The sequence below is a fragment of the Procambarus clarkii genome, chromosome 42 (assembly GCF_040958095.1).
Source record: "Procambarus clarkii isolate CNS0578487 chromosome 42, FALCON_Pclarkii_2.0, whole genome shotgun sequence".
In the NCBI taxonomy this organism is placed as follows: Eukaryota; Metazoa; Arthropoda; class Malacostraca; order Decapoda; family Cambaridae; genus Procambarus; species Procambarus clarkii.
In genome coordinates this window covers 7,117,790-7,130,165 of record NC_091191.1, presented here as the reverse complement: position 1 = coordinate 7,130,165, position 12,376 = coordinate 7,117,790, and the positions used below count along the sequence as shown (strand labels likewise).

General features: G+C 44.1%; 1 protein-coding gene across 2 annotated transcripts; it reads left to right on the top strand.

Moving 5' to 3' along the window:
- The first annotated feature begins 494 nt into the window (after nucleotides 1-494).
- On the top strand, nucleotides 495-11,953 carry LOC123770415 (uncharacterized). Of its 2 annotated transcripts, none has more exons than XM_045762259.2 (5): nucleotides 495-814; nucleotides 2,651-2,914; nucleotides 3,754-4,646; nucleotides 7,306-7,635; nucleotides 11,334-11,953. In XM_045762259.2, exons 1-5 carry the CDS (start codon nucleotides 769-771, stop codon nucleotides 11,634-11,636), a joined length of 1,836 nt encoding a protein of 611 aa, XP_045618215.2. In that variant the 5' UTR covers nucleotides 495-768; the 3' UTR covers nucleotides 11,637-11,953. The 2 variants fall into 2 exon arrangements, with proteins under 2 accessions (XP_045618215.2, XP_045618214.2); XM_045762258.2 differs by having other exon boundaries at nucleotides 7,306-7,704.
- Nucleotides 11,954-12,376: the final 423 nt, after the last annotated feature.

Genomic DNA, 12,376 nt, shown 5'->3' with positions numbered 1-12,376 from the left:
TAAAATTATGTAGATTAATTTTATTATTAAAAATAATGGTACACTGCCTATAGCACGTCTCTCTCGATCAGCTACACTTCATAATGCTTCATGTCTATAACTTCTATTATGAAGGAAATACAAATACTAATATATAAATATATAAAATACTGTATTTTTTTTTTATATATATACAAGAGTTGTTACATTCTTGTACACCTGTTTTCTTTATCTGTTAATTCAGATGAATTCATACTGCGATATTCAGTAACGATTTTAATTAATATTATGGCTACTTTTTCTTTCTACTTCTTTTCTTTTTCTTTTTACTTGTACACCTGTCTTCTTTACCTGTTAATTCAGATGAATTCATACTGCGATATTCAGTAACGATTTTAATTAATATTATGGCTACTGCACTCCTTTAAACTTCAAAAACTCTATTTAATAATTTGTTTAAACTACAAATTATTGAAAAAATGTATTATTTTGATGTAATTAGGTTTAGGCTCGTGCTGACTAGCGCGAGATATGTTTACAGAGGGGGTGAGAGAATTGGCCTGTGATCACCTGTAACTTTTAGCTGTGACCTTCACCTATGACCCCCCAACCTGTGCCCTGCCCCTGTGATCTTCATCTGTGCCTTCAATCTATCACCTTCAACTGTGACCTCCATCTGTGACCTTTACCAGCGACCCTTAACTATGATCTCCATCTGTGACCTCCCCCTATGACCTCCACCTATGACCTTCACCTGTGATCACCAGCACCCAGCATGGCCAGAGGGGCATGAATCTCACCACCACACTCTCACCCGAGAACCAGAAGGAATCTGGTACGTACAACCTCTGTACATCACCATATTTGTCTTCATACAGTTCCCTATCCAGATAATTATATATAGGAGAATGTCTGTCAAAGGCTGGAGGCCAGACGCTTGGGGCTAGCCTCGCCCAACTTTGCAGAAAAACTAGTTTGGAGGTATGGGACGAACATAGACTGGTCGGAGTTGGCTTAAGTTAAATATTTTTAAAAATATAAATCTTTAACCCCATCTCCTGTGTGATTTTCATGGTCTGAATTTAAATCGCGAATGTGCTTTCCGTAGAGTTTATTCCTCCGTTTAATTGCATTTTCATGATTTACTCGAAAACGATGAACTGAATTCATTCGGGTTACAGTGATGTAGATAGGGAAGATGGTTAGTGATAAAGATAGTGAGTAGTGAAGATGGTCATGGTAATGAAGATAGTATATATAGTGAAGATGTAAGATGGGGAGATAATAATTCTCCTATTATCTGCATCCAGTGCGTGCGAGCCCGAAACGCTTTGCTTAATAGTGGCTTTAGGCATTGTAGGTACTAGCTTTATCTATAAATCCATCAACGTTTTGTATCTCACCTTGTATGTATGTACTTTACCTGAATATATATTTGTATTTGTATAAATGGAAGAGGTGATAAATGGACAAAAAGAATGATGAGAGGAGAGGGGAAGAGGAGGTAAAATTTGGGTTAAGGGTCTCAGTAGTATTGTCTGGTTTGTTCTCGACTCACAATCGAGAATTCCGGTTTCGAACCCGGGAGAGACAGAAATGGTTGGGCGCATTTCTTATCACCTAATGCCTCTATCCACCTAGCAGTAAATAGGTACCCAGGAGTTAGTTGATTGTGGGGTTGCATCCTTGGGAGGGTCAGTAATTCGACCCTGGGGAATACCTCAATATTCCTAACCTGAATACCTAACATGTATACTGTATGTATATACTGGCTGCCTGTCCCCGACACAATGAATTATTAATAATTATTAAAATGGAGGGAGGAGACGGTATGAAATGGGAGAAGTGGGTTACTCCACTATAAACATACTTGACATAAACATACTTGAACTTGAACTTGAACGGAGACAGACAGATCCGGTCAACACCGGGTACCCACTATAGTCTGTTTATAATTGAAGCTTCATTCATGCACTTCCCATCATGTATACATTTTAAGTTATGGATGACGTGTGCCGCTACTTCACTTAGCACATTTCACTTGTTCCTCATTTTAACTGAAGCAATTATTTGTGTCTTCATTGTGATTCATTTGGGCACATTATGTACATATTATATGCGTAGTTACAGACGTTGAGTCAGTCATACGCTAGTTGTTTCCACCTAATATTCTCGCCTCGTACGATGGTTTGCCGTGTGTGATGTAAGTTGAGTACTAGTCTGCACCAACACCGGGGGTACTATATGTATGGCCAGCACGAGGCAGCCACCTGCAAAAAGTGTAAGTAATTACCAGAATTAGGTTGGGATATTGTTACGACGGCAGGTAGCGAATCTCCCAGTTAGAATATTAGTGTCCAATTATAAATTAATTTAGGTCCAAAATTCAAGAGATATCTAAAGTTTTGCAACTATTTCATTCACTCGCGGGTCATGTTAGCCCACTGATCACAATACAGGTAAGTAAACTCTCTTTGCACGTTTAACAAACCATCCTGCGTGATAGATATTTCCAGATTTGACTTCGTACTGCTTTTAAGACGAAACTGCACAAACATAAAGCAGGGGTTATAATTTAAAATTGTTTCCTATCATTTTTGCAACAATGTAACATTAAGTTTAATGTCATTACTGAAGCAAAGCGTTTCACAAAGATGTCATCTGGCGTTAGGAGCCGAGAAATGGCAGTTGCTGGTGGTGGTGTCAGTGTTGGGGACTCTGTTGAGCGTGGTGCTGCTGTTGGGCTGCGTGTGGGTGTGTGTGGTGTCCAACAAATATCTCCGCCGCCAGCGAAGACCGACCAGGCCAGAACCAGATAGAGGAGGAGACAACGCATTTCCCCCTGCCCATCGGGATACAGTGGACCTAGGCTGCCTTCCGGACTCTCTCGCTCCCCGTCGCTCAAAACACTTTAATGAGAACACTGACAATTCTGGTGAGTTGTGAGCCTCCCTTACCTGCCACCTCACCGTAACTCCCGCTCCTTTACACCTGCCACCTTCCCCGCTCCTGTGCCAGGTAAGTCCACTACGGGCTCACCATAACCCGTCCTACTTGGAACTTTTTCTTCCGAGTAGCTGAATCTAAAACAACAACCTGCCACCTCTCCGTAACTCCCGTTCCTCTGCACCTGCCACTTCACCGTAATCACCTCTCCTCTTCGCCTGCAACTTCATTGCAACCCCCACTCCTCTACACCTGTCACGTCTCACTGCAATCTCCTCTCTACACCTGCCACCTCACTGTAACCACATCATCTCTTCACCTACTACCTTACTGTAACCCCCTCTTCACTGTAACCATCGCTTCGTTGATCTGTTACCCTCACTCTTTCGTGAGGTACTTTACCAGACGTCCTTAAGAAGTGTGTATGACCCCACGTCATCTTGAAATTTCGAGTCTGTGTAGGTGGAATAACTAAATAGGAGGACAGGGGCTGCTGTGTAAGTGACTGAATGTTTGTGTATCTTAGTTTAATCTGAATTTTCATCTGAATTTTGTTTAGTGATAAACAGCGCATTAAAAATTCATAGGACATTTAAAACTAGTATCTCAGGTTGTGGTAAAAATATATATATATATATATATATATATATATATATATATATATATATATATATATATATATATATATATATATATATATATATATATATATATAACTTTAACGTTAAAATGGGTTAGTTAGTTGAATATTAAATGGTATTTTGAAAGCCAGAGTAGTCGGTAGGACCACGTGCATGTACAGGAAGGTAATTTTTTCTCATTCTGCAGGCATTTCCAGGTGCTTAGGGCTAGGTGCGTCATACTCAACAAAACAGCTGCCCACCTTACCTACTCCAATGAGTTGGACGCCAAGTCCACCTTTTAACCCTCATCGCATGCATGCTAGGAGGCGCGAGAGTGTGGTGGGAGGCTCCAGGGGCCGGGAGTGTGACCTGGGAGATACCATAGAGCCTCATTATGGCAGCAGGGCTCCAACCTCCCCCAGCAACCCTCACTACAATACCCCAACCAGCGGTAACTACTACAACTATATGACGCGGCGACTTGATCATCAGCCTGAAGAGAGAAGACGCGATGAATACGAGGTCTGGTACACAGATAGACCTTACTATTATAAAAGAAATGATGATCGAGCGCCTAAGACGAATAATTTAACCCATCAAAGGCCGTTTGTAGATTACAAATATGTTGAAAACATAGGGAAATATCTACCAAATCGTGAGAGGTATCTCTCGGTGCCGACAGAGAACCCGGTAAGGAAGGCGTGGGGAGGAGCCTACTCCGCCTGCCACGACCAGCCATCCCACCACCGGCACGCATACCATCCCCAACATGACTACAAACCTGAGTGTAGTCGAGCAGATCCTTCAAGATCTCGACGTTTCGATAACTTGGCTTCTGATCCTCTTGCCACCTCAAGGATGGATACTGTGTTTGTGGATAATGATGAGCGTGAGTGCTTGAAGAGGACCACCACTCACAGGTTGCCGGCGACAAGTAACAGAGAGGCAGAGACCACCAGGTCCTACCAAGCACACACTACTTTACCAGTCCCTCACCTGAGACTTGTGAAGGACAGTGAGCACCAGCACCACACCATCCCAAACGATCTGTCGCTCATCTCACCCAAAACAAAACCTCAGGGGATGAAGCGCTATCAGGTATGTTAAATGATTCATTATTAATTTCCATTGTGTTCAGCAATAAGTAGGCTTATAAAATGTTGTTTCCTAGGCTAGGTTAGCTCAGTGTGGAGCAGTGTCCTTACAGTGAGTTGATAGTGACATCTCCCAGATTAGATGACTGTTCGACTCTTTAACCATAGACCCCAACAAAACATTTGTAAGAGGAACATTGTCGACATCGAGTACTCAGACATCTAAACTGAACTGCAGATCACCGAATCTCGTTGCATCATTTGTCAAATACGTTGACGTAATCCCTTTCACAAGTTTCAATATAATGACAGTAGATGACTCGCCGAGTTAAGGCGTTATGAGTCACCTGCAGGCTGCCTGTATTTTAATTAAAATAATTTCTCCCTCTTATTCTCCCCAAATAATAATTCAAGACTTGATTTGTTGAATATGTATTTATGTATAGTTGTATTTAAATACAATAATCTTGTTGCAACAGTGTCAGCGGTATTTTATCCACCCAATCATTCAGTCTTGAAAAGTACTTTCCCCTGGAACACTGCGTGTCATAGCGAGGCGGAAACACTAGGGTTTCCAAGGACCCCGGAGGACAGTTGCGTGTGCACAGCTTGAAGCAGACTCAGTGTTTCATCCTCTGGTGCTTGAGACGTGCGTCTCTTGAGCTTCACAGCCTTATACCATCCTATCTGAGTTTTCCTTGGGGAACTGAACCAAGATTGTAAATCTAACCCAAAGGTTAGATTAATTATACGTTTATATAGCGCCAAAGTACCTAGTAATAATAGCGGCGAGTTATTTCCGAGATAAATTTATCTGAATTTTCCTGGGGGCTAATCGCCCTCTAGTGGCCTCGACAGGGACAGGAAGCCACCGTTTTGTCAAATGTTTTCCCATTTTCCTGATGATTTTATCCAGCTGGATTATGAACTACAGCAATATCCTGGTATTTACTGCTTCAGTGGGTAGGGGTTCCTTGGGTTTATAGCCCTATGGGTGAAAAAGCATCTCCTGTTCTCAATCCTGCACTGTGGCTTGTCGTGCTTGAAACCGTTGCTCTTGTATGTGTTACATTTGACCTTTCAAAGAAGTGGCCAGGATCAATATCCTCCAAATTTTTCAGTATTTTAAGTTTCAATTAGATTACCCGTTATTTTTGGTTTGCAGTGTTATTAGTCCGGTGGCCCTCAACAGTTCCTTGTATGAGAGTCGAATTAGTTCTGGGATACTTTTCGTCGCTCGGTGCTGAACTTTCTCCAACGCAGATACCTGGTTGATACCTGGTTGATGGGGTTCCGGGAGTTCTTCTACTCCCCAAGCCCGGCCCGAGGCCAGACTTGACTTGTGAGAGTTTGGCCCACCAGGCTGTTGCTTGGAGCGGCCCGCAGGCCCACATACCCACCACAGCCCGGTTGGTCCGGTACTCCTTGAAGGAAACAATCTAGTTTCCTCTTGAAGATGTCCACGGTTGTTCTTGTAATATTTCTGATGCTCCTGGGTCACCATATGTTGAACTTTATTTGAAATAATGTCTTTGTGTAGGTGAGGTCTCCATACTTGAATACAGTTGCTAAGGTTAGAGCATACACGGTACTTGTAAGGTTCAATTACCGTTTACTTTCCATATATAAAACCTACATTTAGATATAATTAAGTTTTAGTGGACTTGTTGAGTGTTTTTTTCCTTCTCGCTGTGCTGCTTTCAACAATTGGTGGACTATCATGGCAAGACCATTTTTATTTTAGTCTAGTTACCAAAGCAGTGTTAACAGTATGATATCTGACATAAAAGCTGTTGTTGGACAGGATAATATATATCTCGATTAACAATAATGAAAGCAGTTTTGCAACCTGTAGAAAAAGAAGAGGTCCATGGCATGATAGCTCATTAATCGTTGAATCTCACGGTAGGCACCTTGAAAAGTGATGTTTTTCCTGCCTCGACCATTTGGGCTGGACGGTAGAGCGACGGTCTCCCTTCATGCTGGTCGGCGTTCAATCCCCGACTGTCTAAGTGGTTGGGCGCCATTCCTTCAAGTTCAAATATGTTTATTGAGACAAGAAAGAACTACATCTCAAAGGGGTAGAGTAGCTTAGGCTATTTCTACCCCACTCTACTTCAAGTCCCTCAAGGGGCGCACAAATTCAGTGAGTACAAATAACATTACAAGAATCCCATTTAACATTGCAGGTTAATATAGTAAGCACAGCATATAATTGTTACACTCTTGGGGCAAAATTCTTGTAGCTCCTAAGTATCCTGTCTATCGTACCATTATCACACATCCAATCACACATCCAAACAACGCCATTCCTTCCCCCCCCCCCCTCGTCCCATCCCAAATCCTTATCCTGATTGATTGATTGATAAAGATTAAGCCACCCAAAAGGTGGCACGGGCATGAATAGCCCGTAAGTGGTGGCCCTTTTGAGCCATTACCAGTATCAATAGATGATACTGGAGATCTGTGGAGGTGCGACTGCACCCTGCGTGACGGGAGATGCCTCCCGTCCTTATCCTGACCCCTTCTCAGTGCTATATAGTCGTAAGGGCTTGGCGCTTTCCCCCGATAATTCCCTCCCTGCCTTGACGCTTTCCCCCGATAATTCCCTCCCTGCCTTGACCTCTCGGTAAATGTTATGGTGAGAGTTGTGTTGCCCGCAGGTGAGCAGTGACCAGGAAGGGTGGGTGTCGCAGCATGGGGAGCACTGCCCGTCACGGCTCCCACCGGAACGCTGCCCGTCACGGCTCCCACCGGAACGCTGCCCGTCACGGCTCCCACCGGAGCGCTGCCCGTCACGGCTCCCACCGGAGCACCGACACTTGAATCGTCACCACCAAGACGAACGCCACGCCTCACACGACCCGCCAGAGCACCACCACCAGCATCACAAACCCGACAATTGCAATGTGTCGCAAGACCCACCGGGGCACCAGCAGGACGACCCACACGACCCCTCTCACTACCTCTCACAACACGACCCTGACCAAGAAGTGAGGAGACGTCTTGCCTTAAAGTATGGGTTTTGTCAAACGTGTGGGGTCTATACGTCACCCAACCAGGTAAAACAAAACTAACTTGATGGTTCTCAGCAAGGCTGTTTTGTATTCATTTTTTAAAGTCTCAAATAACTATATTTTAAACCTCATTTACAACTACATTTAACCAAGATCTATGTAAATACTTATACAAACTTACTAAGAAACTGAATCTTGTGACAGCACATGACTTTGTCGGAGCTCGCACAAGTGCAGCAACTGTATGTGTGATCTAGCAATTCTCTCACACTCTTGAATGTGTGTCTGCTTTTTGTATTTGTCCTTTCGTCTTTGTTCACCAGCTGGTATGTATGTATGTATGTATGATAGTGTCATTGCCTATAAATATGTAGAGGCAAGAGTTCGCCACTCTAGCACTGCTTCACGAAGGATGGCTGCCCGAAATTCATTGGGAAATTTGCATTTCAATTTTCATGATGAGTGGCGGTAGTGTTGGCGAAAACGGTAATGCGTTGTCTGGCGCGTATGAGTGCTGGAGCATGGCGCCACACCGTGACATTTGTAGTGGGAGGGGTAGAGCATGGCGCCACACCGTGACATTGTAGTGGGAGGGGTGGAGCATGGCGCCACACCGTGACATTGTAGTGGGAGGGGTGGAGCATGGCGCCACACCGTGACATTGTAGTGGGAGGGGTGGAGAACGGCGCCACACCGTGACATTGTAGTGGGAGGGGTGGAGCATGGCGCCACACCGTGACATTGTAGTGGGAGGGGTGGAGCATGGCGCCACACCGTAACATTGTAGTGGGAGGGGTGGAGCATGGCGCCACACCATGACATTGTAGTGGGAGGGGTGGAGCATGGCGCCACACCGTGACATTGTAGTGGGAGGGGTGGAGAACGGCGCCACACCGTGACATTGTAGTGGGAGGGGTGGAGCATGGCGCCACACCGTGACATTGTAGTGGGAGGGGTGGAGCATGGCGCCACACCGTGACATTGTAGTGGGAGGGGTGGAGCATGGCGCCACACCGTGACATTTGTAGTGGGAGGGGTGGAGCATGGCGCCACACCGTGACATTTGTAGTGGGAGGGGTGGAGCATGGCGCCACACCATGACTCATTGTCATAGGAGTGGTGGAGCATGATGCCACACCATCATGACTCATACTGTGAGGGGAGGGGTGGAGTATGGCGCCACACCATGACTCATTGCCAGGAGAGAGGCGGAACATCGTGCCACAATATATATATATATGTATATATATATATATATATATATATATATATATATATATATATATATATATATATATATATATAAATTTAAATGTTCGTTTGTTCAAAATCGCTAATCTCCGAAAGTTCTTCACTGATTGTTTTGAAATTTTGACACTTTCATGCCTCACCTGTGACAGGTAAAAATATGTTTGCTTTTTTTTTAACAGTGATACGTAATAGCAACACACGCTATACTAAATATGCTACGATTCCATTTCAATGTTTCCAAATGCGTTGATCAATTTAATTTTCATAGATTTCGATTTATTTTCATTTTGATTAATTTATTTTGTGACATTGCACTGGAATTTAGCTGTGTTGTTTACCATTCTGTTCATTTCGTAAGTATAGTTTATTTTTTATATATTTTTCATTGTTTTTCATTATGTTTTTTTAACTGTTCTACTTATTTTTCAGTGATGGAGCATCAGATCATTTGATGTTCCCATTTTTCTGATGGGAACATTAGATCATTTAGTAATGCATCAGACGAGGGAGTGGGGAATGATGGGGGGGGGGGTGAAAGGGAGTGGGTAATGGTGGGGAGAACGAGGGGACGGGGGTTGGGGTAATGGTGGGGGAGGATGAGGGAGGGGGGGAGGACAAGGGAACAGAGAAGTGGGGGATGGTGGGGAGGACGAGGGGACGGGGGAGTGGGAATGGAAGGGGAGGACAGGGGGGACAGGGGAGGGTTGTTGTGGCTCAGCAATGTACATGCATTGTATGTATATATATATATATACACACACACACACACACACACACACACACACACACACACACACACACACACACACACACACACACACACACACACTCACACACACACACTCACACACTCACACACTCACTCTCTCTCTCTCTCTCTCTCTCTCTCTCTCTCTCTCTCTCTCTCTCTCTCTCTCTCTCTCTCTCTCTCTCTCTCTCTCTCTCTCTCTCTCTCTCTCTCTCTCCCTCCCTCCCTATATCGAGGCCCCCCAAGGTGGCACTACTGGCACTCCCCTGGATACGACCCCATAACAGTTGCCTAACTCCCGTGTACCTGTTTATTGCTAATTGAACAAAGGCATCAGGTGAAAGGAAACGTGCCAGCCATTCCTGACCGACCGGGGATCGAACCCGGGATGATCAATTGTGAGTCGCGAACGTAGCCATTGTGACACCGAGACCCGAAAATACAATAAATACGAAGGATTTGAATATAAAAGTTTCAAATTAAGGGTAGAATATTTGACACGTCTTGCAGTGTTCTCTGGTGAAGGTGTCGCTGCATCTTTCTCCAAGCAGAAGCCGGTCGGCCGAGCGGACAGCACGCTGCACTTGTGATCATGTGGTACCGGGTTCGATCCCGGGCGCCGGAGAGAAACAATGTGCAGAGTTACTTTCACCCTATGCCCCTGTTACCTAGCAGTAAAATAGGTACCTGGGTGTTAGTCAGCTGTCACGGGCTGCTTCCTGGGGATGGAGGCCTGGTCGAGGACCGGACCGCGGGGACATTAAAGCCCCGAAATCATCTCAAGATAACCTCAAGATGACGGAAGCAGGAAGCGTTTGTCCCATTTTATTGTTGTTTTAGTAAAGCCGTGTTCTCACCCACACGTCAAGGTTTCATCAGCAGTGATAGAGCCCCGGAAACCTTGTTAAGGAACATGTATATTTGATAAGCGCACAAATCTTGCGCTCATCTATTTGCGCTTGCGCGGAGGTTGAGCTTTGGTTCTTTGGTCCTGCCTATCAAATATCAAACAACTGGAGATTCTACAAGTAGTCTGTTTTGATGTGAGAAAGTCAGAAGGGTTAAGGTATGATGTGTGAGCTATTTGTGACCGCACAGGCTGTTATGTGTCTGTCGTGTATGTGCTTTCCTAACTGTGTTTGCGAGAACTGGACTCCAGCAGGTCCTGTGTGTTATGTGCTGTGCTTCCTGTGTGTGTGTTTGCAAAGGAATATTTATTAATTCATTCATTCTTTCGTACTGCTAACATCTTTTTCAGGAATTAGGATGTTGTTTAGGATTTTTATTGACGTGGGGCAATCATTTAATGTTTCAACAGCTTGTGGTGTTCTGTGTGTCATGTGTGTTAATTGTATCCTTCGTATGCTTGTATGTTTAGTATGTGTTAGATGATATATGGAGCACCACCGACTGTGCTTCCGTTGTCGGAAGCTGCTAGGCCACAATGCTTAAGCCTGTGTGATTAACGTATGTCGAAATACCCTAATTTTATTGCCTTGCATTATCATACAAAGAAGCTGCTACCAATTACAGTGTAACTAAGGAACGTGTGTGATTTTTTTTGTTCACCGTTTGTGGTAATTTGTGCCGTTTGTCTACAAAACATTTTAAAACTGTCTTCATTTGATAGAGATCCTTGATACACACAGTAACGCTAGTTTGGTTCTCCCGGTAGTGTTTGGGTGCGCCAGCTGATGTTCATCGTCCTCGGCAGAGTAACCGGTCTACACACAGTCAGAAGGATGGCCATAACTCTTCAGTTAACGACATTGAGGAGCTGATTCACGACCCAACACCCTCGCTGTCATGGGACAACCTAACGCCAGAACCCTTATCCATTTTCGCAGACACACTGGCAAATGCGAGAACTCTGGAGGGTACAACTATTGCTACATTGTTTCCTTCCCTGTCTCCCGGTGACATTCCTCATGATGAGGATGACGTACCTCATGATGAGGGTGACGTACCTCATGAGTGACGTAGCTCTACCTCATGAGTGACATAGCTCTACCTCATGAGTGACATAGCTCATGATGGGGATGACAAGGTCTTGAGCTAAAGCAGTGTAAACATTGATTCCTTAGCCTTGGAGCTGAGTCTATGATACACAGAGATAAGTTATAATAGTAGTTCTTTATGAAAAGATGGTGGTATGAGGTTATGAAGAGACAAAATGTCTCTTTGTTGGAATCATGTGAGTCAGGTGCTTTGTGGAGCCTGATTTGTCTCGTGTACAATCTTCTACACACTGATTGAACATCAACTGCAACACTGGAATTAAAAAATACAATTATAGTTCCCTTTCCTTTTTACCTATCATTATCTGAAGTTGATGATAATTGTAAAATGGAAGCTATTTGGTTTTACAAGTATATATATATATACATATGTAATATATGTATATGTATATGTCATTCACTTAAACCATCGGAGACTCGAACCGCAGACCACATAAACAGCAGCCCGCTGCTATACATACTGAGCTACCAGCATTCAATAAGGATTCCAGAGACACCTATCTGCTGTCAAACTGGAACTAGGTCTTCCCTGTGGTGCCACTTTGACATGAAGGTGTCAATTAGGTAATCCACGTCCCAGTCATATAAACTGCTAACCACCATATCGTGAATATAAACATTTCATTAACTTTGGACCATTGGAACCTAAACAGCAGCTCACAGCTCTATTTACCGAGCCACCGGCACCCCTTAGCAACAG

Bases quoted from the DNA above. Each gene is read 5' to 3' on its own strand.
- LOC123770415 (XM_045762258.2), top strand. From the start codon at position 769: ATGAATCTCACCACCACACTCTCACCCGAGAACCAGAAGGAATCTG. The intron at 815-2,650 runs GTACGTACAACC...ATCTGGCGTTAG, and splicing joins CGAGAACCAGAAGGAATCTG to GAGCCGAGAAATGGCAGTTG. The intron at 7,705-11,333 runs GTAAAACAAAAC...TTCTCCCGGTAG, and splicing joins TCTATACGTCACCCAACCAG to TGTTTGGGTGCGCCAGCTGA.